This window comes from Setaria viridis, chromosome 8 (genome assembly GCF_005286985.2).
Source record: "Setaria viridis chromosome 8, Setaria_viridis_v4.0, whole genome shotgun sequence".
Classification (NCBI taxonomy): domain Eukaryota; kingdom Viridiplantae; phylum Streptophyta; class Magnoliopsida; order Poales; family Poaceae; genus Setaria; species Setaria viridis.
Window position 1 is genome coordinate 32,493,704 of NC_048270.2, and position 25,012 is coordinate 32,518,715.

General features: G+C 45.6%; 2 protein-coding genes across 4 annotated transcripts; both read left to right on the forward strand.

Moving 5' to 3' along the window:
- The first annotated feature begins 2,995 nt into the window (after positions 1-2,995).
- Positions 2,996-7,349, forward strand: LOC117833995 (uncharacterized). 3 transcript variants are annotated; one of them, XM_034713598.2, is made up of 9 exons: positions 2,996-3,156; positions 3,412-3,567; positions 3,721-4,040; positions 4,982-5,053; positions 5,768-5,832; positions 5,947-6,088; positions 6,441-6,524; positions 6,613-6,702; positions 6,936-7,349. In XM_034713598.2, the coding sequence occupies exons 3-9, from the start codon at positions 3,780-3,782 to the stop codon at positions 7,077-7,079; spliced, it is 858 nt and encodes a 285-aa protein (XP_034569489.1). In that variant the 5' UTR covers positions 2,996-3,156; positions 3,412-3,567; positions 3,721-3,779; the 3' UTR covers positions 7,080-7,349. The 3 variants fall into 3 exon arrangements, with proteins under 3 accessions (XP_034569489.1, XP_034569490.1, XP_034569488.1); XM_034713599.2 differs by lacking the exon at positions 3,412-3,567 and having other exon boundaries at positions 2,996-3,151; XM_034713597.1 differs by lacking the exon at positions 3,412-3,567 and having other exon boundaries at positions 2,998-3,156.
- Positions 7,350-12,964: 5,615 nt separating this feature from the next.
- Positions 12,965-17,329, forward strand: LOC117866185 (mannose-6-phosphate isomerase 1). Its single transcript, XM_034750341.2, has 5 exons — positions 12,965-13,591; positions 13,691-13,858; positions 15,100-15,312; positions 16,287-16,553; positions 16,681-17,329. The coding sequence occupies exons 1-5, from the start codon at positions 13,193-13,195 to the stop codon at positions 16,999-17,001; spliced, it is 1,368 nt and encodes a 455-aa protein (XP_034606232.1). The 5' UTR covers positions 12,965-13,192; the 3' UTR covers positions 17,002-17,329.
- Positions 17,330-25,012: the final 7,683 nt, after the last annotated feature.

Here is a 25,012-nt window from a genome sequence, read left to right on the forward strand (position 1 = left end):
GTGGTTATACCAGTAAGGTGTGTGACCGCCCAGGCGTGTGGAATTTCTGGATCGCACCTTCAATTCTAAGGAAAATGTGACGACGTGGCATGTGTGAACGCTTTTCTGCATTCCCCTTCAGTACTACAGTAAATTTGCCAAATTATTCTGAACAGTTTAATAAATAAAAGGCACACGAGACATAACACAAGAGAATGCAAAATGCCTTAGACCCGAGCATTTCTCGGCCCAGGTCCAAGAAAAGGTAGGTTCTTTTTTACTATAAGCATTTCGGACCACTCGTTACATCTACACTAAGAAAAATGGAAAATATATATGGGAGGCTGGTTTTTTAGACATATAAGATTTGACCAAGCTTGTAAAATAACTCAATTGAGATGACTTTCCACAGGGCTAGGGTCAGGGCAAGGGGCTATACCTGAGCATTTTTGCTTGGGTTCGAGCCAGCTGGAATTTGGTCCACTCACGATGATTACGGGACTTAGCGTGGTCAGCGAAAATCAAGTTCAAAAAATTTGAGCCGACCTGACCCATGCAGACAATTTATTTGATTTATTTTCCAACAAAAAATAGCGGAAAGTCTGGACCGGTCCGAAAAATCAACCCGACACCACAAATTTTCGACCTAAAATGAACCGGACTTTTTCAGCCGAGTCCCGAAAAATGCTCAAGTCTACACGGAGCCATGTGTGTGCCGTCTACCTAGCCAAAAAGCTTACATATAACAGGAAAAAGGTAAAGCCATTGCTGGCCATAAAAAGAAAGAAAGCATAACTTCAAAATTAGGAGCCTACGTCTTCTAAAAAAACATCTTGATTAATTTATTATCGTTTCTATTATTGAGGTATGTAGGCATATAGATATTTATCATTATTGACTTTTGGACATAATGTTTGATCATTCGTCTTATTTAAAAAGATTATGTGTAAATATCAATTTTTTTTGTTGTGGCTTGTTTTTATCATCAAAGATAACTTAAGTATGACTTAGAGTTTTGCATTCTAAAACTTTTTACTGGACTGAACAACAACGAACATTTTAAGAACCGAAAGAGTACATATTTTGTGCGACAAAATCATAAAACTCACTTAACCAACGTTGCCCAATATTTGTGAGCCTTCGGGTGGATTAAAAGAATGCAGTGTGTTAAGCTTTTCTGCGTCAATTCTACTGACATCGACAGCTTGTTAGAGCGGTTGAGCATACCTGTATGTCTTGATATTACCTGTCAAACAATATTAAATAATGTCAGTTTGGTACGCTTCTAATTGGTCATTCTAGGCTAATTTTTGTCACATGCGAACCACACGGAAAAGTCTTGGTTTGATCGATTCTACGCGGTGGAGGATGTACGTGCGTGTTAACGATGTGGATGTCCGTCATGTGGTTAGCTGGTGTATCTTTGCGTGCAAGAGTTGGTTAAGAAAAATGCTCAACACAATATTCTTGGCCATGTGCAGCTAGCACTAGCGAAAAAACGAAAATAAAAAAAAATGGCGTGACACGACGTGCCCGCGCACGCCCCACGGGACAGGACGCCCGGCGGCCCTTGTTCAGCCATAAACCCAACCACAAAGTAATTTTTTGATCGGTTCGCTTCAGCTTATTCAACCGGCTTATCAGCCACCAAACAGTATTTTTTTCTCACAACAAATCAGCCGTTTCAGCTTTTCAGCCGGCTTATAAGCTGAAGCGAACAGGCTTGTATAACCGCATATACATATCGTTTGGTTTTATGCTTTTATACAAGGTATTCAAGGTGTATGAGAAACTTTGTTTTATATATTTTCGCGTACCGCCAACATTGTATTCTCTCTTCTGTTCACAATACTTTATTTAGAGTTGGCCAATGGTGAAGCATATCTAGGAAAAGATCCATTTTATTAACTTAGACAATTCGCTTTGTCCATTTAACTTTTGAACAAAATTTAATTGATCTTCAAACTATTTTAATTGGTTTAATCTAACTCACAATAAGATTTTTTTTATTTTTTCCTTCACATGTAAGTTGATTTTTTTAAAATAAAAATTATGTGAGTTCATAGAGAACATGATGCCAATATTGAAAAAAGGTACATTAGAAAGTTTTTGTTATTATATCCATAGATTAGTAATATTTAATACAGATTCAAATCCTAGAAATACAAAATTGCATAAAAGTATCATGAAAAGCTCTTTATGTATTCTTTTACATAAAGCCTTATTTAGCGATTTTATCCTTTTGTGGTATTTTTCATGATTATTTTCATATGTTAGCACATTTGTCATGAAATTGATTCTATAGCTGTAGGAAAGGTGTTTCATAAGAAACTTTAGTATATTTTTTTTCCAATATAAGGTCATGGTTGGTGTAGAAAAAATTTAGAAAAATTAAGCTCTCAACCACCGTAATATTTGGCAACGGAAAATTTGGAATAAATGAGTGGGAATATACGGTCTTGGTCCGCCCAAACACACTATTAGAACGGGCGTGGTCAGCGAAAATCAAGAAAAAAAAAGGCTAGCCCAAACCTGCTAAACAATTAATTTCATTTATTTTTTGAGGCAAAATTAATTTTATTTATTTATCTACTTAAAAAGAACGGCGGCCCGAGTCCGACTCGAGTCTAATAAAAAACTCAGCCCAGCAATGCTTGTTGGAGTTTCTTTCGGTTCCCAACCCGCAAAATGATTTTTTTCATTAGCGTGTGCGGGTGCGTGTGCGCTGACAGCAGCAACCAGCGAGTACGGCCCCCGTTGCCCCGTTCCCAACGGCACGAACACGTCGCGAGGCCGAAAGTAACGGAGCGACCCTCCGTCAACTAACGGCAGGTACGTCGCGAGGCGGTCGAGGCCGAGCCGAGCCGGCCGTTACGCCGGCAGACGACGGCGGCGGCGGGGCCCCACTGGCCGCGCAGGCGCGCCGCGTTTGACCGTTGCGAGCGCAGACGCTTTCTCCGCAGGCGGACTAAAAAAAAACAAAAGAAATCGCGTGGTATTTAGACCAAACCCAAAGGCGAAGGGAAATTGTTGGACGAGAAAAAAAAAACTCGGAATTTTCAGTCTTCTCCACAGCCGTGCGAACGACCCCGACCGGAAGGAGGAGGAGCGGAGAGGGAGGAGGAACCGAGGAACCCGTCGCCGCCGCCGCCGCCGCCCTCCAACGCCGCTGGTGAGGTACGTCCCCGACCCCCTCCCCATTCCCCGGCGCTAGATCCGCCGCCGCGGCGTGGGGCCGTGGTTCCCCCGCGCTCGATCGAGGCGGCCGGCCGCCAGCGGGCCCGCTAGGGGTTGGGTCCCTTCGTGGGCTCCGCCGGCGCCGCAGCTCGGGGTGCGGCGGCCTGGTTCGGCGGCAGGCCAGCCTCGTAGATTTCGCCTGTTAGAGGTCTAATTCCCCTTTCGGTTTCCCTTCGTGTTGGGGGGACTCCGCAGAAGTTCGAGGGCGGCGGCGGTACCTAGGGTTGTGAGGGGTCGGTTCAAGGCTCCAGACCAGTAGTCCGATTTTCAGTAAACGGGGAGGGAGGGACGCTGCTGCGGCTGCTGCTACCGTGCTTCTCCTAAACGGAGGCGCTCCATTTTTAGACATCGGTGGTTACTGGTTACCAGCGTTGTGCTCCATTCTTTCTGTCTTAAGTTCTTACCCATTACATGTCCATGCTACTCCTAATTGTACCATCTTATTAATTGTTGACTGAGAGAAATATCTGATTGTTCTTACCCCGCCACGCCTATTCCTTGCAGGAGATCGATTTCTGATAGGGAGAGCGATTGCGAGGGTTGCGGGGGAGGAGGGATTTGGGATGGCCGGCCATGACCACGTGGTGGTTGATGTGGAGGGCTTAGCGAAGTCCAAGGACGACGGGGTTGCCGAGCCGTCTGAGGGTGTGAGCGCCTCCGCGGCTGCTGCGTCTCCGTCCGCGGTCGTTGACTTGGTCGACGACGAGGAGGGAGGCGGTGGGGAGGAGGAGCCGCTCATCCAGGCGGCTGAGTGCCGGATATGCCAGGAGGAGGACAGCGTCAAGAATCTCGAGAAGCCGTGCGCTTGCAGCGGCAGCCTCAAGGTCTGGATCCCCTCTCCTGCTCCGGTTCCCATATATTGTGTGCCATTCATAACGTAACACCTGTCCCCAACAGTTACTGCGAAATGTCCCTGTAATATTGTCTGTTTATATTCTTTCTGTTGTAGTTGTTGGCGTTCCAGAGCATTCATTCACTTTGGCATTTGAGCTATGTAGTAGAGTTTCATTGCATTATTACCACACTGCTAACAGAGCTAATGAAATAAACCAGTTATTCACCTACTGTGCTTCCATGTGATGCAATTTTGTATATTAAAGCACTTGGCATTTGTATCCCTATCATTTGAGTCCAGTCTGTAGCAATAGCTGGCTGAATTTTATGTTCTATCAAGTTTAGTTGATCCATATCTTCTGAATCACAATTAATGTAAATTCACGGTCTGTTTATATTCTTTATGTTGTAGTTGTTGGCATTTAATAGTTCCAGAACATTCATTCACTTTGGCATTCGAACTATGCAGTTGAGTTCCATTGTATTTCTACCACAATGCTAACAGAGCTAATGAGATAAACCAGTTATTCACCTACTGTGCATCCATTTGATGCGATTTTGTATGTTAAAGCACTTGACATTTGTAACACTATCATTCCAGTTCAGTCTATAGCAATAGCTGGCTGAATTTTACATTCTATCAAGTTTAGTTGGTCCATATCTTCTGAATCAAAATTAATGTGAACTCATGTTCTTGACTGTTCTTTGGATACAGCATAGTAATGATGACTTCTGAACCAACTATCCTTTACTGCTATCTTTCAATTAAGTCACTTTACTCCTTGGTACATCAATGGCGTAATCATGAATATTCTCAAATTGCACTTGTATAAAAGATATGTATTTAACTTCTTCTGATGATATAGAAGTCATTATTCTATGTATTCATGTTGAACGAAATGGTGTTTATAGCTTCACTTTCCATGTGCAGTATGCTCATAGAGCTTGTGTTCAACGCTGGTGCAATGAGAAAGGAGACACTACATGTGAAATTTGCCATCAGGTCGGTTAAGTTTTCAAAACTTCATACCACTAATACATGTTTCATTCTTGTTCTAATTTTCTTTTGTGCTTGTTGCAAAATTGGTATAGTACATATGTTGATATTTGTATCTCTGAAACCTCGTTGCACATGCTTCTTTGTACTCAAGATCTATTTTGTTGAAACAGTGCAACTTCTGTGGTTGCACTTGGCTTTCTTGTCTTCACAATAACCTCACAAGCATCATGCACCACCAAACCAGAACTAAGATGGTAGATCCATGAGCATGTGCTGTCACACCATGTGCAGTCGCTCAGCTACCAACTTGGGGTTGTACTAGAAGGGTTGGTACTATGTGTGGTTGTTGCTGGGATCAGACTTTAGTGTTTTTAGACTAATGATCTAATTTGGATGATATTGTAACAAACTGAGCAAACATATGCAAATGCTGTGTGTGTGTTTTAAATGGGCATTTTCCAGTTCACCAATTTTGATATGGTTGGATTTGTATGTTTTTAATCATGGATTTCCTCCATTATTGATTCTATCAAAAGTTCTGAGTCTTGAATAATAAAAGTATTAAAGAACTTTTTAAAAGAAAACTACTGTTATGGAAGGTTCTAAATTCTGCAGTATGCTAGTTTTGTAGAACAGTCTTCAGGCTTTCCTCTGTACATCTGTAGAGTTTTCTTTCTTTGTATACTGATTCCTTCCAGGCTTGATGATAATCTGTAGGAATACAAGCCTGGTTACACCGCACCACCTCGTGTTGAACCAGATGAGACAACCATAGACATTGGGTAAGTTATTTCTTGGTATCTTTTTCAGTAACTGTTGCAACAGCCATTTTGTTCCATTTTAGTTGAGTGCTTAAAAGCTAGAACATACCTAAGCCAATACTTATCATTTTGCAGTGAAGATTTGATTATGGATTTGCGTGACCCAAGAATTCTCGCTGTAGCAGCTGCTCAGCGTCGTCTTCTTGAGGCAGAGTATGATGGTTATGCTACTACAGATGCTGGTGGTGCTGCATTCTGCCGTTCTGCTGCACTTATTGTAAGTACTTTTCAGCCATTCCTTATTGCCATTTGTAACTTAGTTAACCTAACCAATGTATAAATATTGTGTAATAGCTATTTAGGGCAGTTCTGTTTTGGATCAAAGAACAATGTTTTTATGTATCTTACAGTTACCTTATAACTTGTTTATGGATGGAATTACAATGATTTTAGTTGCTTAATTGCTTAACAAGTAGGGAAACTGTTGTTGCTTTTTATAGCGAATCCACCTTGGCTCCAAGCCTGTTCACCTTTGCTTTTCTCCCAGTCTTTACCGAATGGCCCGTGTCAGATTTCTAGTATTATCATATCTAGGTAAGAGTACCTGAAGATCCTTGCTTCTTTTGCAGTTAATGGCACTGTTGCTGCTGAGGCATACATTGTCCATCTCAGACAACGAAGGGAACGATGATGATGCTTCAACCATATTCTCAGTGAGTGTAGTGGCCATTTTTTTTTTCCTTCTGATATTTTGCAGTTCAGTTGGTGCTTTAGACTGACTGTGGACTCGAACCTTTGCAGCTTTTCCTGCTGCGAGCTGCTGGGTTTCTGCTGCCCTGCTATATCATGGCATGGATCTTCAGTGTTTTGCATCGCCGGCGGCAACGGCAGGTACCTCAATTTGATCCTATCTTGAAGGAGTCATCTGTTGGTCTCCAACTTTATAATAATCCAGATGCACCTTTTTGTAACCATTCAAAAGAAAATATTCTTGGGCATATAAACATCATTTCACTAGAGTATTAATGCTTACATAAATCACTCTATGGTTCCTGGTCATAAACTTATGCCGCTGATGCCGCACACTGCTCCATCTAACTTTTAGTTCCCCCCTTCATCTGCAGGAAGAGGCTGCACTGGCGGCAGCAGAGGTGGCCTTCATCCTACAGTCAGCCCGGGGCCGCGGCCTCCAGTTTGCCATCGCCCCAGACTCCCCCGCCACTCCGCAGCAGCACGAGCACGAGCCAGCACAGCCGCAACAGCAATAGCTAACGACATAGCCCCAGTAGTAGCTCCTCGCGGCTGCTGACCATACTATACAAATCCTGGCTCATTTCGTTGTTTGATGCCCCACTGCTTCACGAGGGTTAGGCTTTTGCTTCCTGTTTGGCCAAGTAGGATGCGATTCAGCGGGAAACTCTCTGTACCTTTATTTCGAGCGAGTGTAATCGAAGCATCGGATTCAATGTAAATTCATTGTTTACATTATGACGCTGCCTTTACTGCCACCCGAATTCGAAATGTTGCTTGTACTGTTATTCGTGAACTTCATTTCATTCCTGCAGGAGGGCGTGTATGGTGTGGTAGGACAGAGCTTGTTGAATCCGGTTTTCATCGTGGGAACTAAATGGGTCAGGCAGAAATTTGATGTTTGTTGGAAAGCTCGGCCCATGACTCCCATCTCTGTCCTCTCTTCTGGGCCATGCATGTAAGGTGGATTTTCTTTTGGATAACGAATGCCCAAAAAAAGGAGACTCATTTGATAGAATGATTTTCGATTGGGGGTAAAAAAAAAAAAGAAAAGGAGAGGTTGCCCGCCCATAAAAGGAAAAGAGAAGGCGAGAATGATTTCGGCCATTTTGGCAGTTGTAGGAGAGGGAGAATCTAAAAGCTCCAGAGATATAAGGTTCCTTTCACAAATATACAAGCATATTAACACATGCGCGGATCACGTGCTCTCCTGCGTATAATGCAGTTGCAGGAGGTCCTAGTTTAGTTACACTTGGGGGGGGGGGGGGGGGGGGGGGGGGGGGGGGGGGGGGGTTGCCCCGATCCGATCGAAGAACACACATGACGTCGCCCTGCGAGCTCTCACGTCCCAAACACCGGAGTGGCGCGTGCGCCACGCAGGACGCAGCTAGTGGAGTCAACGTGCCCGTCGTCACGGTGAACCTCACCGGGCCGGCGCCGGCGCCGGCGGTGCTGCGATCGTGCGCGGGAGATCCCGATCCGCTGGCGTTCCTGTGGCCCCGCACCCCACGCGGCCCTGTCGCGGCCACGCCGACGGCCCCCCGGTCTCCGCCCGTGCTGCGCACGCACGCTTGCGGACGTGCATGCAGAGGCATGCCGTTCGTTCAATCGTTCTTCGTTGCGGCGGGCGGAGAAGGGCGCGGGAAAGAGGGGAAAACGTGGCGCCGGCTCCTCCTCGGATCGCGGGAGGAACGAAGAACGAGGGGGTTGGAACGGCGGGGCCCACACGGCAGTGTGGTGAAACGACTTAACAAGCATCATATACAATATTTTATTTTTTTTAAATTATTTTGTAGTGATGCAAAGGAAAAAAACAATATGAGTTGTATACATGCCAACCACAACTTGTACAACAGTGGAGTAGTCATCTCACGATCATAAAATCTAGCTTACGAGACAGTAAACAACGACCTTTCTCTAAGGATGGCAACGGGGTGGGTTCGGATCAGGTGGAGTGTCTGGGCACCCAAAACCGAAACCCGAATCCGCCCTGAACACTGATTTGGGTGAAAATCCATCCCCAAAACCCGACGGATTAATCGAAACCCGAGAGTGGAGGCATCGAGCAGACTGGGTGCGGGCGTGCGGCCGGCAACCGCCATGCGGGGTGCCGCTGCGCCGAGCGGGATTGGCGGCGCGGCTGGGTGCGGGACGGCGGGGTGCCTGGGGGACGGTGGTGCGGGCGTGCGGCTGGTGGCAGCCGTGCGGGGCGTCGCCGCACCGGGCAGGGTTGGCGGCGCGGCTGTGTGCAGGAGGGCGGGGTGCCTAGGTGCGGGGTGCCTGAGGGACGGGGTGCGGCCGTGCGGGCGGACTAGATGAAAAGGGAGTAAGGATTTAGGCTTATATACCTAGGGTTGCTAGAAGGGCCTCTAGTGGGCTGAATGTTTCGGGCCCTGATGGAGCTCCACGGGTGAATTTAAGAATCCACTTCAAACCCGCAGTATTTCAGGTATCCGAACCCGTAAATCCGTGAGCGAAAACTAGGAACCAAAATCAAAACCCGCGGATATCCTTCCGAACCTGATCTGTTGCCATCCTTACCTTTCTCTCTCCCCCACGCTCTCTCCTCCACATCAGTGAAAAATCTTATATGGTATTGCATAAGGTTTAATAATATCTCTTTCACGATATACAAGTATAACACATGCGCGGATTCATGGGCTCTTCTGCGTATATTGCAGTCGCAGGTCCTAGTTTATTTACGTGAGGTGTGTGGGGGTGTTGTTCCGTATACAAGAAGCACTGCATGCACCGATCCGATGGAAGACCAAGGCCTTGTTTAGTTCGGTGAAGTTGGCGCCGCCAAAATCACTGTACGGTACTGTAGTACAATGTAGCATTTCGTTTGTATTTGGTAATAATTATCCAATCGTTGACTAATTAGGCTTAAAACGTTCGTCTCGCATAGTACAACCAAACTGTGCAATTAATTTTTAATTTCATCAATATTTAGTACTCCATACATGTACTGCAAGTTTGATGTGATGGGAATCTTCATTTCTGCCGTGCCAAAGTTTGGATTCTGGAACTAAACAAGGTCCAAAACACACCTCGCCCTGCGAACTGTCGCGCGTCCCAAACACCAGAATTGACGGACGGCGCGTGCGCCACGCGGCTAGAGCAGTCAACGTGCCCGCCCGCCGTCACGGGAAACCTCTCACCGGGCCGGCGGTGCTGCGACCGCGCGCGCGGGGTATCCCGATCCGCCTCCGCCGGCGTTCCCTGTGGCCCCACACCCCACGCGGCCCTGTCGCGGCCACGCCGACGCCCGCGCACGCATGCTTGCCGTGCGTGCCGTTCGCTGCGCACGGGTGGGCGCGCGGAGGGGCGGGGAAGAGGGAAACGTGGCGCCGGTTCCTCCGCGGGAGAGGAACGAACGAGGGGGCCAGGGCCCGGGGGGGTGGAACGGCGGGGCCCACACCGCGTGGTGGAGATGACACACTTGTCCTTTTGGGCCCACGTATGCTTCAGTAGTTTGATCAAGTTTCTTTCCTTGATCAGAAAGTCTAGCCTTAGTAAATTTGGACTTTGCTCGAGCTGTACAATAGCTGTAGTAGTAGGGATTAGGCATGCCATGTATATGCATAATGTATGTGTATGCATTCAACAGAAGCAAAGCTAGTGCTTCGTAGAAACTGAACTGTGTTTTAATTTTTTTTAATAAAAAAGAAACAGCTGCGAGCTTCCTCTCCCTGTTTGAAGCTCTGCTCCTCCAACATCCTCCTCCGCGGTAAACCCAATCCCCCCATCCTCTCCTCTCCTCACATACACATCCTAACAAAGGCATAGAGGGAGTTCGATTCCATAAGTTCACTGGTCAAGATCCAAGATGGATACAAGGATCCTGATGGGGAGAATGTTAGTAGTAATCCCGTGTCCTGGGATATCTAGCTAGTACTCCATCTCGTCCCAAAGTGTAGGTCATTTTGAATGTTAAGATTTGTAATTTTTACTATACATATAGATATAGACTATATCTAAATATAAATATATGGCAAAATTTATAAATTTACCAAATTAAAAAAAAACTATAATTTAAAACGAAGGGAGTACCAGTCTAGTCTGATTAATATAGATCGGTTCTACATTCCTAAGGTTCTACGTTCCTTAGGCAGCAAGTTCCTTGGTCAGCTGAGTACCTTGGACAGTAAGTTTAGCACTTGTTCCTTGGTCAGCGAGTCCCTCCGTTCCTGTTTTAAGGTATAATATGATATGGCACGGTTTCCAAAAATAGATCTTGACCATTCATTTATCTTATATTACATTATTTATGGTTATAAACTTATAATAATTGGAGAGTACATTTGATTACAAATCCAACTAGTTTACATTACAAATATAAAAAATATTGGCTAAATTATTGATGAACGATTGTAAAGTTTGAATCTTGATATGTGTATGCGCTTTCTAAATAGAAACATGTCGTATATACCATCATTACGTATATGCATTCAATAGAAGCAAGCTAGTGTTTCATAGAAACTGAACTGCATTTTCGTTAAGAAAAAAAAAGAAACAGAGCTGCGTGCTTCCTCGACCTCCCTGTTTGAAGCTCTGCTCCTCCAACATCCGGACCCACCAGTGCCCCTGCATCTCGCGCGCCCAACCAAATGACCACCACGCCCGACTCAACCGCTCCTCCTCTGCGGTAACCCAACCTCCATCCTCTCCTCTGCTCTCCCCCTCCCTCCCTCGCCATTCGCCGTTTCCTCTACCTACCGCTTCGCTCCTACCGTTCCCACCCATAAAACCCAACCAACCGCTTCCAACTCCCACTCATCCGTTCCTTTCCTCCCGACGCATAACCACCACCACCCTTGCAACGGCGTCCTCCACATCCTCCGCCCCCGTGACCTCGCTGGAGCGGCGGCTCGACCTCGGGCGCCACGGCGGCGGGATGGGCCTCGTAGACATATTCTAACAATGGCATTAGGTCGGGTTTGATCCATGAGTTTAGTGATCAACGTCAAGATGGACATAAGGATAAGGATTAGAGGTAGAATGTTAGTAATGATCCTATGTTCTTTGGTTATCTTACTAGCTAGTACTAGTCTAGTCTGATTAGTGTAGGTCGGTTCTACGTTCCTTAAGCAGCAATTTTTTCCCTTGTTCACCAAGTCCCTTGGACACTAAGTCCGGCCGTAGTAAATTTAGACTTTGCTCGTGCTGTACAATAAGCTGATTGGTAGGCTGCACTAGTTTCTAGCTAGGCTAACTATAACCCAGACCGATTCTGATCAGGCTAAACCAATGCAAATTGCTCATATTTGTTTGAGTGGCTAAAGATAACTTGATTTGCTATGCTCATGTTTGGTTGGATGTTTGGTTGGATGCACAGTATAACATGGTGACCTTGGTTGAAGGTGAACTTACCATCCCATTTCTTTCCTTCTCCATCATCTTTACTATCAGCTATTGCGTTCTTGCTCTCATCGTTCTTACCATCAGCTGCAATTTCTTTTTCACTTTTAATTGATTCATACAGAAGTTCAAAGAAACATTCCTCTTGCCAGGTCAACAACGAAGGAAAAAACAAACAACATCAGTCCATCGTCATTGCTTAAATCAGCCACTATTGAGGCAGCAACTTGGATCTAACAAATCATAGCATCCAATTTTTGTTAACCCCCAACAATCGAAAAAAAAGAGCGTGGCACCAAATACTCTGTAACGAGCAAGAAAGTGGTGAAAGGAAGAATGAAGCTTCATCGACAAATCAACCTCGATTCGACGTGAATTGACCGCGCGACGCATCTACTTCATCCTCATCTTTGCCTCGCCCGAGTTTCTTCAGTCTCCACCGTCCTCTATGTCTGACGCATGCAAGAAAGTGGCTGCTCGTCTCGTCTTCAAGGGAGCGAGGCCACCTCCCTCCAAAAGTCGAAGAAGCACATGAAGAAGCCAGCCTCCGATGTCACCGCCGACGGTGCGATATCGAGGCCGTGGCGGCCGTGACCGCAGAAGGCGCACGACGTAGGCGCAGGCCCCGCAAACAACATGAGGAAGAAGGGAGGGGCGACAGATTGATCTTGGGAGGTGAGCGGATGCGCAGTTGGAGCTGGACCGTGGCTTCACATATGCGACCTGTCCTCTCGTTTTCAGCTAGTCAGGCTAAGAGGGTCGTGATGCATAAGTTGGGTCTAACTATTGGGCTATGCACCCAACCAATCACTAGGGCTTATGCATCCAACCAATCACTACCTAACTGTGGTAGTACGAATTAGTGTGCACAACTAAGTAGGCATGTCTATACGCATAATGTATGTATATACGCATTCAATAGAAACAAGTGCTTTGTGGAAACTGAACTGCGTTTTCGTTTTTTTTAAAAAAGAAACAAAACACCGTCTGCGTGCTTCATCGACCTCCCTGTTTGAAGCTCTGCTCCTCTAACACCCAACGGACCCACCAGCGCCCCTGCATCTCGCGCGCCCAACCGACCACCGGTAACCCAACTCACATCCTCTCTCCTCTCCTCTGCTCTCCCTCTCTCTTCCTCCCTCGCCGGTCGCCGTCTCCTCCGCCCGCCGCTTCTCTCCCACCGTTCCCATCCATAAAACCCAACCGACCTCTCCCAACTCCCACTCCTCCTTTCCTTTCCCCCCGGCGCACAACCGCCGCCACCCCCGCAATGGCGTCCTCCACGGCCTCGCTGGAGCGGCGGCTCGGCCTCGGGCGCCGCGGCGGCGGGATGGGCCTCGGCCTCCTCGCCCCTGCCGACGCCGACACCAACGGCCCGCCCGCCCCGCCGATGCCGGGGCTCATGCGCCTGCGCTGCGCCGTGCAGCACTACGACTGGGGACGCCGCGGCGCCGACTCCCTCGTCGCGCGCCTCGCCGCCGGGGAGGCCGGGCCCGGCGGAGCCGACGACGGCCGGCCCTGCGCCGAGCTGTGGATGGGCACGCACCCGTCCGCGCCGTCGTCGCTCGCCCCCGACGTGTCGCTGCGGGACTGGATCGCGCGCAACCCCGCCGCACTCGGGCGCGACGTCGCCGCGCGATGGGGCGGCGACCTCCCGTTCCTCTTCAAGGTCCGTCGCTGAACTCCTCCGGTCTCGCCGCCATTCCGGCATTGATCGGTTGAATCCTAAGGTGTGACCTTGATCGATGATTCAATGGTGCGCGCGCAGGTGCTGTCGGTGGCGAAGGCGCTGTCGATCCAGGCGCACCCGGACCGCGCGCTCGCCGCGGCGCTGCACGCGCTGCGCCCCGCCACGTACCGCGACGCCAACCACAAGCCCGAGATGGCCATCGCCGTCACCGAGTTCCACGCGCTTTGCGGCTTCACCGCTACCCAGGTACGTAACCCACGACGACGACGACGACCACCACCCGTCTTTTCTGCGGCCGCGCGCGACGTGCCATCGGTTACTTGGTCGAGAAAATTGGTATCGTTTTCTCCAATCGGCGATGACGTTGACTTGGAATTCTGGAATTGGGTGGCATGGCATCACATCAGCAGATGCCGCCGGCTGCTGAATTAGTTGAATTAGTCGTTTGTTTGGCGAGTCCTGGGGGTTAGTTTCCTGGTTTATCGGACGTGGCTGCAGGATTCCGCGGATGATCCCGGGTTGTTAGGTGTGGGGAGTTGACTGACGTCAGGTGGAGCCGTGGAGGTCTCTCTGGCTGCTAATGGATTTGTTCATTATGCCAATATAATTAATCGTGTTCATGACTACATGAATCTGGTAGTTGTGACAATAATTGATTGCATTCGTTCGTAAGTAGTAAATGAATCTGGTAACTAGTATGCAGTAATTTAATCGCATGGATACTGAAACTCTTTGTTAAACAACACGATTGAATCCTGACTGTTGAGCATTTTAAGTTATTCCTTTCCTTGTTCTGATCTGAAACTGTCAGAGGAAGAGGTTTCTATAAACAAAGTATGCACATGCTGGTAAATCGCACGCCTTTCGTGAGGTTCCGACTGTGTGGCCTTTATGCTAAGCGACGAGCCATGCTGTCCACTAAAGTGTTCTGGATATACCCCGGTGGCCAATGGCATCTTAGGCTGATGGGCCCTGAAATCACATCCAGCACTGCTCTTGAAAGTGCTTGCTGGGTTGGTGGGTAGCAGCAAAAGTGGGCAAGTGATGGGCAAGTGTTTGTTTACCACTGAATTTTCTGTGGCGCAGTGGATAACTGAACTGCCTATGCAAGCATAATGAATTGACTACTAAGTGACTGAGATAGGAAGTCGATTACCATGCACTTTTACTGTAAAAGTTCAGATTCTTGTTTGTTTGTAGCATGTAGCTTGAGCCTTGAAATATTTGTAGATGTCTTTCACCATTTTTGACTGATAGTCAGGCTTGTGGGTTGAGTGATCTTGTTTTGGAGTAGTAGGCAGTAAGAGACAGTGAAATATCTGCTGTATACATTCTGGGAGTAATTCAGTTTACAATTATGAGCTTATTGTGTCTCTCTTTGCGAATTTCCTTTCCGTCTATAAAGGAATGCAAAGTGTTCCAGGCACTGAATTTTTAGCAGTGTGGGTTATATACTATCTAGTGACTTCATTTATTCTGGTGTCCAGGAGCTCAAGGAAGTTTTGAGGACTGTACCCGAGGTTCAAGAGTTAGTTGGCAAAGAAGAATCTAGGAAGCTTTTGAGTGTCAAAGAGCAAGATGGCGGGATTGGAGTGAGGTCATATCTGAAATCAGCATTCACCAAGTTAATGATAGCAAGTGAAGAAGCAGTTTCTGAAGCGATTGCGAAACTTAAGAATCGCTTGAATGTTGAGAGTAAGGTAAATATCATTTTCTTGACACAGGAAATTTCTTGTTTCTGAAGTACTTGTAACTTGTTTCAGCCTGAGGTTTGATGACAGGTTCTTTTCATTCCACGATGCTCTGCTTTTACCCATTTCTCGTGTCTCATTGTCTGTTTCTAGATTATTCTGGGGTTAGATCTTTTCAGAGAAAGCATAGTTGAGTTAGCCAGTCTTATATTGATGCTAGGACTCACCAATGGGAGTTTACTACCAGTAGCAGAGAAGTGCAGATTATGTTTTCCATGCTGTAAAAACATTGATTATTTCTTGAAGATCCTATATATGAAACTCCTAAAAACCACCTTGGTTGGGTAGGTAATGACAGTAATGTAGAGCTTGACAGACGTGAAGACTCAACAAAAGATGAGACAACTGATCCAATTGGGCAGCAAATATATGGTCAAACGTAGCTAACAAAGTGATATTTATGCTTACTAAAACTAAATTCATTCGAAAGTTTGTTGTGCCTCAAACATCATTGCTGATGCTCATCAAGTTATTGGAAGCCTCAAGCATTCAGTAGAAACAGGTAGTTGTAAACCTTATGCAAACTGTAGTGCACTGTCAACTCGTCCACCCATTTTTCATTGCATCCTTGGAGCAACTAGAGAAACATTACAATCATGTACAATTAATATTTCTTTTGTTCTATCATTATCCTCATTTTTCTCCCCCAAGAAAAATAGATTTATTCTGTTGTCTTCCCTCATGTCTTCTCACCTCATATATGAGGCAACATGGTGAACATGATTAGAAACAGTTCAGGGGTAAAGTGAGCCCCTGATATATTTTCGTGAGTGTTGCAACAGCTTTTGTGTTTGAAGATATATTTAAGCATGCTTTTTTTTATTGTTTTGGCTATAGCCTGTTACTCTTTTAACTATTCATGCTGATAATGTTTCCATACTCTGTTTTTAGCTGTTCGTGCTGCTAATGTTTCCTGGATTCAGGTTAGAACATTAACAAAGAAGGAGAAATTGGTTTTATCATTGGAGAAGCAGTACCCAGGAGATGTTGGCGTTCTGGCAGCATTTTTCTTGAACTATGTTAAACTCAGTCCTGGTGAAGCCCTTTATGTGGGTGCCAATGAACCTCATGCATATCTCTCAGGCGAGTGCATTGAGTGTATGGCTACTTCAGACAATGTTGTTCGTGCTGGACTGACCCCTAAGTACAGAGATGTACAAACTCTTTGTTCAATGCTAACATATAATCAGGTTTGTTTTACTCGCCCCCCTTTATGTGAACTACCTGTTCATAGCACCCCATTTGATTCTCCCAGAAATATCATGCTATAAATATGCCTGTAAGAAATATTTGATTCGCTACATGTTCTACATGCAGACCTTCCCTGAAGTTCTGCAAGGAGTACCTGTACAGCCATACGTGACACGTTACACCCCGTCAACTGACGAATTTGAAGTCGATCGCTACCTGCTGCCCCGAGGAAAATCAGTCACCATGTCTCCGGTGCCTGGGCCATCCATCTTCATCGTCATGACAGGTGAAGGAGAAATCCAGGGAGGCTCCATGCCTGACAACGCAAAGGCAAAGGAAGGCGACATTTTCTTTGTGCCGGCTCACACAGAGGTCAAGCTCTACACTTCGGGCCCCAGGTCCATGCAGTTGTTCAGGGCTGGGGTAAACAGCAGATTCCTGAGTTGATGGGAAACTGGATTCCTGGGTTGGGACTTGAAGAGCAATATATTCTTTCTGTAGGTAGGTACCAGCTACACACGAATTTGCAATTTTCACACTTGTTCTAAGGTAGGTTAGGTGGTTATCATAGTGTATAGGAAAGATGGAGAATAAATTCATCTCTTATTTTCTAAAAAGCTGCATTGTACATTTCCAAATTCATTGGGCTGCTGGAATCAAATGGATCTGTAATTGACTTCAAAGTTGAACATACCTCTTATGTTCATGGGAGAACGAATGCTTCCTCGTACAAGTGTGGAAATGAACTAATTACATCCTTTGATATCAATTCAAACTCACCTGTTTAACATACATACTAACCTCGTATTGTTTATCAATTTTGGGCTTGGATTAGTGGGCTGGCGTACAAGTAGGTCTTGGGCCTTTGAACTGGGCTAATGTTAGGTCCATTAACCATAGGGATTTAAGGGCGGAAAACCTATCCATCTTCCGCAAGATGGGAAAGCCTTTGATCTTCCGATGTTGGAGATTCGCGCGCCCAGCCGCTGGCCGCACGATCTCCATCTTCCTCACGCGTCTCGCGCTGCCACCTTGCTCGTGACGCGTCGCCGCTTGGGTAGAAGCTTGAGAGGTGGACGGGGGTGGCGAGGTCGCCGCCGATCGCGAGCGGTGGTTGAGGCCGACGGTACTTAGGGTTAGGGTTCGGGGTCCGGGTCTCGGGGATTCTAATGGTCGTCGGCCTTAGAGGACCAGGGAGGTCGGTGGCGGCGACAGGCCCAGGGGGTGGTGGTGGTTTGGGTGGCGGTTTGGCCGGCGGCGGGGGCAAGGCAGCATCGGAGCGCCGCCGCACGGCTGCCGCCGGTTGAGGTGGTGGAGAAGGCGGGGGGGGGGGGGGGGTTGTCACACCCTGAAATTTAAATTTCAGGATGTGATTGGAAAGAACAAGTAAGCAAAGATTTTTTCATAATTTTAAAATTTTTTCCAACATTTATTTTGTTGTCAGGAAATTTAGTATAGGAAAAATAATTGTTATTTTTCTGAATTAAATAAAATTGTTCTTTGTGTGTGCATTCATGCTGATGCATTCTGGTGTTTCATGATTCTCTGATTTATTCTCATTTTCCTAGAGCTATATCCAATTTTCAGAAGGTTCTAGAATCCTTTTCACGACCTCAAGTATTTTATTTGGACTCCTCGCGTCCCCAACTATCTCTAGGAATCTTTTGGGATTTTTGAGTATTTTTCGTGGCTTTATTGATTTATCTATATTTATCTTTACACAGGAAATATTTCTGAAAATAAAATGGAATAACTATCCTATTCCTACCGGAGTCGCTCCGGCCAGCCCAGCTGCAAGCCCGCCTAGCCCATCCGGGCCTAGCACTGAGTCGGGCACGGACACAGCGTGCGCCGCCGCATCCATCTTGGCATGCGCACCTCGGGGAACCTCGGGCCACGAGTCTATAAAAGGGCGAGAGCCCGAGCCCTACGCGCCCTACTGCACAGCCCGCCGCCTCCTCCGCCCATGCCTCGCCTTCATCCTCGCGCAGCGCTGCCCACCGTGGTCCGCTAGAGCTCACCGGGTTGTCATCGCCTTTCCACCCGATTCGCCGCCCAGGCGCACAACTGTAGTAGGCCGACACCACCATGAGGTCCACGAAGTTGAGCAGGGGGTGTGCCACTGGCCGCCACCTTCGATTAGATGCCGAAGCGCCGCCCGCTCGCTTGAAGCAAGCCGCCGCTGAGCTGGAAGAACAGAGCATTGCCACAGACTTCCCCGACCGATTCATCGCGTTTGACGGCCGCCGGAGGGAGCTGGCACCACGTGGAGCACCGTGATGCTGAGCTGCACGCATCCCACAGGCCCCATCGCCAGTCTTCCTCCATTGGAGCGCCAACGCCCGCCCACACGAAGACCGAAGCTACCGGCCACCAACACCATCCTGCCGATTCCTGCCGTCTCCATCCACTCCCGCCGGCGGTGAGCCACCCTGCTAGCTCCCTTCCATCTCCTCTCTCTAATCCGCTAGCCAGCCGAAGCCCAGGGTTGCTGGAGTGTCGGCGATTGGAGCGCTCAGGACCGCCAACCGTCGTGGGAGCCAAAGCTCTGAACTTTTGCGATTTTGCCCCTGGAAGATCCTATAATGTTTAGAAGTTTTCCTGTGTCTTGAGCCTTTTACAATGAACCCCCTAGACTTTATCTGATCCTTGCAATCAAACCCAAGCCGTAATCTTTAACAAATCTAACACTCATCTTGCAGCCTTTTGTGAGCACTATTTATAGTGTCTTGTAGAACTTCCTTGCTGGCTCCTGTCACCTTCGATTAATCATGATTAGATCCCTGCAACCACCGATTTACATTTTAGCTCTGTTTCAATCCGTTCTTGTTGCGTTAGATTAATCCCAACTTAAACTACATTTTAGGAGCAAGTTTTAATCATGTTACATGTTTTGAAATTTATTTAAAATATTAATATGATTAATTGCTTATACACTTGTTTTCTAATTAAAAGCTAATTAGATCTTTACCTCGCTTTCTTAATTAAGTTTTAATTTGATTAATACCTATTGAACTAGTTCTTATTAATAAAATCTAATTAGGAGCTACACCATGGTTGTTCATAACTAAACTTAAATTGATTAATGTTTATTCAATTTATTTTCCAAATAAAAGCTAAGTAAAGTATAACTCGGATTTCAAAACTAATGTTTATTTGATTAATGTGAATAATAACTGTATTCTGAAATATATTTGTTTAGTTGAACTCGAAAAATAAAGTTATACGTTTAGATGCTTTTATATGCTTCTTTTCAAATCAAAATGTTTAATTTGCATAAATAGTACTTAAATATTTATAAATAAGATTAGATTAAATTTTACATCATCTTTTCATACGTAAATATAACTTGATTAATTCCAACTAAGGATATTTTTATCTTTACATTGTTTTTCTCAACTAAAATAAATGAAGCATGTAGCTCTTCTCTTTTCTTTTATAATTCAAATCTCTCGGTAGCTGTGCCTTTTCAACCTTAGTTCCGTTACCAGCATTCGTGTGATCACCCAATCGAGCCCTATCCTTTAGTGAGTTCTTTCAAAGCTTTTTTCTTTTGATTGATGTATTGTTCTAGTTGTGATTGTTTGTTTGTCTTGCATGCTTGTGCCCGATGATTGATGCAAGTAGAAGGAATGTCGTTCGAGAGCTTTGAAGAACAAGAGTTGAAGATAATCTAAGCAGCTATTCTTTGGAGAAAGGCAAGTGTGTCCTCGTGCTTTTATCCCAATAACTATATTTAATCACTTTTGCATTGCTCTGCATTTAATATTGATGGGTCCTATTAAGGTTTGCCAAGTTTCTATGATCATTTCTTGTCAACCTAGGTTTATCTTTCCGTTGGGTAGCTATGCTTAGCTGCTATACTTGGATTACGATGGTTCTAATGAACAATATGATGAACTTGTTTTATTTATGCTATACCTTCTATTAATACAAGAATATCATGTTTTAATTGGAACATGGAGAACCACCCAGGAAAATAGGAAAATAGTGCAACCACAAGTGTCGTATGGCTCTAACTTTAGCTATTAACTAGTGAACTTAATACTCTATGGTCTTACTTGAAAAGGGCAAGAGGGGTTGCATCGTTGGGGTATAGCCTGGTCCTCTTAAGTGGTATTCTTGGCTAAGGTACTGCACTCCTTTGACTTGAAACCTTAGCGGGTCATTTTGTATTAAGTAAACTATGTGAAGACCTCATAGTGAATCCCTAGCCACTCACCTTGGCAGTGTTTAAGGGCCTTGCAAACCCGGGCGACTTGGGAAACACGACTTGTGGTTAAAGATGTGCAACCTTTGTAGAGTGTAAAACTGATCGATCAGCCGTGCTCATGATCAAGAGCGGCTTGGACCCTCACATGATTAATCTATTGGAAGTTGAATTAGATTGCTATTATTTATTGATGTTATCTTTATTTATGTTCATGCTTAACGTGGGTTGGTATATACTCATACCTTAGTAATCAGGTACTAATAAAATTTGACCAACTAAAAATGCTTAATGTAGTTAACCGGTCAGCCTTTCCTTGTTTAAACCTTGCATTCATATTTTTCCTACACTTGCTGAGTACGACACGTGCTCACCCTTGCTATAACCAACGTTGCTTAGAAGAAGAAACTGGTATGAGATTTTCTGAAGATGATGTTGAGTTCTAGGCGTACGCGACCCCCAGTCGATTGCCCGTGAAGTTTGGAGCCTCCGTTTCCAGGATTAAGCGCATATCTCTGATAGACTTTTCAATCATTATTTATAATCTTTACGTGATACTTTTGTTATTATTATTTACTGATGATGTCACTATATGAATGAATCATGCCATACATATAGGTACCATTTGGTTTTGTTTTAAAACCGGATGTGACAATTGGGAGCTGCTCAGGGAAGAAGATGAAGGGGAGGATGGGCCGGTATTGGGCTGGAAGTTCACATCCTTATCTATATCTTCCGAGACAGATAGGAGCCCCCATTCAATGGCGTTACTCAGAGGATAATTTTTGTGAATGCTTCATTTAAGCCATGTAAAGTTCTTTCTAGCATTATATATATTGCTAAATTTATCACCAATTTTGTTGGAGTCACCAGAAACTCCGATTTGTAGCGGTGGTCGGTGGATCCTTGGACCGCCTTGAAGCCTCGAAGTATGATAATTCTAGATGGCCGTGCAAGCTTGAGTGTCGTGCAAACTTGAATGTTTTTATATTGCAAAAGAGAGACATACATTAAGATTAAAAAAATATGAAACCAGGCATGTATTTTGCGAATATGTTAAATGTTGTTATTCGTCACGTGGAAGGGGTGGGACGAGCAGCAGAATGGCTCTCCTTTCCTCATGCATAATTCGTATGGAAGGAAATCAGGCAATATTTGCATGCATCTGATCTGATCACCAGAAACTTTATCTGCAAGCCTTAAGATTAGTAGTTATATAGAGTAAAAAAGAGATGCCTTATTTGTGTTTCAAGTTCTTTGGCTCTGAGAGTCAGACTTACCAGTCGAAGTAAATAATCACGATGAAATACAAATTTGAGATGTTTGAGGAAACTGAGAATTATTTTCTTCTCAAACAACTTCATAAAGTTGGGCATTGAACTAAGTGAGTTCTTGGAGCAAGTTGTTGCATGTACATTGAGTTGAAGTTTGGTGTCAAGTGTTGTGTTTCATCTTGTTACAGATTTTGGACATGTAGGCATTAAGGCAATAATACCAATTCCTAAATGCTGCTGATCCAAAAATTGTGCATAATCCACACTAGGAATGTCGCACTAGATATTTTGCATCATTAATTTAGTGCAAAATGTAGCCTCTCCACAAAATCTGCTACAGCATGCTGGCCTTGATGGCAGAGCTGCAAATTTTGCTGAGATGCACATGGAGTTATCAATTGTTTTGAGCCATTGTGTTGTGATCCAAATCCTCTACTTGTATGATGCTCTTAATGGGCCCTGAATGATTAGCTTTAGCTTCAATTCTCCCTGTTGGTCTGAATGGTCAATCCATCGAGTGGAAGAAAAGTCACTATAGATTGTGCAACAATTAATAATGGCAAAAACTGAATAAATTTTGAAAATGCATATGAATGTATGATCATAATATAGTCGTATACTAGATTTATTAACTCGACAAATTTGCCAGAAAACATTTCTACTTCATTGTAGTAAGCCCAAGAGCAGAAGATGAGGAGAGAGCAGTTTTGGTATGTGGGTCAGCTCGAGGCTGGCTGGTTCGTGTTGCTGGGCTCAAATTGATATAGGATTTTTAGCCTGGAACGAAGGAAGCTGGGCTCATGTGTTGGGTATTATAAGCCCAAGAGAAGAAGAAGAAGGAACGTGTTCAATTCCGACACAAAAAAACCCCCAAGAAAGCAAAATGTAACAATAATTAGTTCATGCATGTGGTGAGTTCGGATACTTTGTGAAATATAAATTATAACTTCTCTAATTTATATACAAAGTTCAAAAATTCAGTGAATTTTACCATCTTTGTAAGTGAACAATTCTCACTCCTTGCTGAAAAAGGAAGGAATCATTGCTGGAAGATGGGCACTACTTTATGCAGATGATTAATGTTCATATCTCCTTCTGTCCTTCAACTGATATTATGTTTATTTGCTTCTCTGCCTACTGTCCATATCTCATATTTGGATCGGATTTTGCTGCTTCTAGGTATGTGATCTTGTTTGGCTAAGAGCACAGATATTTGTTGTTTCATGGACCAATTATGTGTTAATGCAATTAGGCTTCTGATGATTTTCAGTGGCTTTAGGCTTCTGGAATACTACTTCCTTAGGCCCAAAGTCAAGGTGAGCCAAATCTTCCTCCGAGAGCACATAACCATCCATTGACATATGAACCACATTTATATCCAGCGTCATCCTCTCAGGAGAAGAACTATAATCAACAAGTTGTTCATTGTCCTCTATCTCATGGACTGATGCCAACTCTTCATTGCACGCCATAGGGTTAGAAAGAGCGAAAACGGACGAAGTTTCTGACGAGACCGGTCTGACCGGTTCCTGGACCGGTTTGATTGGTTTAGGGACTGGCTCAGACGTCTTGACCGATCTGACCGGTTCCTCAGCCGGTTTGACTGGTTCAGCCTAAATGTCGGCCTTTGCTCTCCACTCGTTATTTTGAGGCGCCATGGGTCTGTACTTGTTGAATGCCTCATCCTTCTATTTTTCCAGCTCCTGTTCCCTTCTCTCCTGCAGTCTTAGTCTCTGGAATTTCCTCCTTTGTGTGCGAGTTGACCCGGTAGGACACCACCTTGGTAGGAGATATTTAGAATTTGACCCACTGCTGCTAGCTTCATGATCATTGGCAGCGGATACTTTCTGAACAGGAGCTGCGATTGGATTGTTCATATCAATCGGTCTTTCCGCATTAGCTTCAACGGGAATTTTCATAGACCCAATTTGGATAGTAGCTTCTCCTCTACCCTTCTTTGAGTCTATCTCTATCTTCTGAACTTCCCCTTCCTTTTGCTTGGGACGCTACACCTGCCTGGGGGAAGAAGCGCGCGGTGTCTGAACAAACCGATCTGGTTTGACCGGTCATAGGGGACCGGTCTGACCGGTCGGGTCTGCTGACCCTGACCAGACAGGCGAGGAGCCCACCAGCCATGCACGTGATGCAGAGACTGTCTAAAGCCGACTTTCTGGAGCCTCCCCATCCAGGATGGAAAGACGGCTGCTGCACAGACTGATAAGGCACCCACATCACCCCATTATCATCCTACACCAGGCCTGGAGGATTCGACGCCTGAGGAACCCAAGATGTGGAGGGATGCTACCTTTGCTTCACCTGGTCACCCCTCTGTCTAACAACCACTCTCGGCGGTGAACCTTGCTTCTCTTGGCGGGCAGGTGACCTCATTCTTTTTTTACCGGCCGATCACTTGTAACGGCCTTTTCTTTGGTATACTTGTTCAGAAGCATCTCAAAGGTGAATTTTTGCCTGGGGCTGCTTCCCTGATCTTTTGCCATGTTAAGCTTCCAGGTCCCAATTTCCGGGCGTTTGGGCTTTAGCATTAGGGACAACCTTGTGTTAGACCGGTCTGATCGGTCTCCTGAACCGCTCTGACCGGTCCAGCACGACTCAGACGGCTTTTGGCCAGATCCCGAGTGTGAGGCTTGCCACCCATGTCTAGAGGATTTTACAGTGATTTTAAATGACTCTTTGCCATCTGGAGTTCTTTCGTATACCACTTCCCTTGTCAACTCCTTGCCCCTCAAATCGAGCTTCTCTTCCCCAATTACCACATTTTTACCCTTAGTTGCTTCGGCTTGATGCAGCTGAACGAACACCTTGGGCTGCAGAATGTCCATGGTGTTGATAGGCAACAGAGTTTTGTCCACTTGCATTTCATGGAAAGTCAATCGGCCTTCATTTATAGCCGATTGAACCTGTCGACAAAACACATTGCAATCGTTAGTAGCATGAGAAAAACTGTTATGAAACT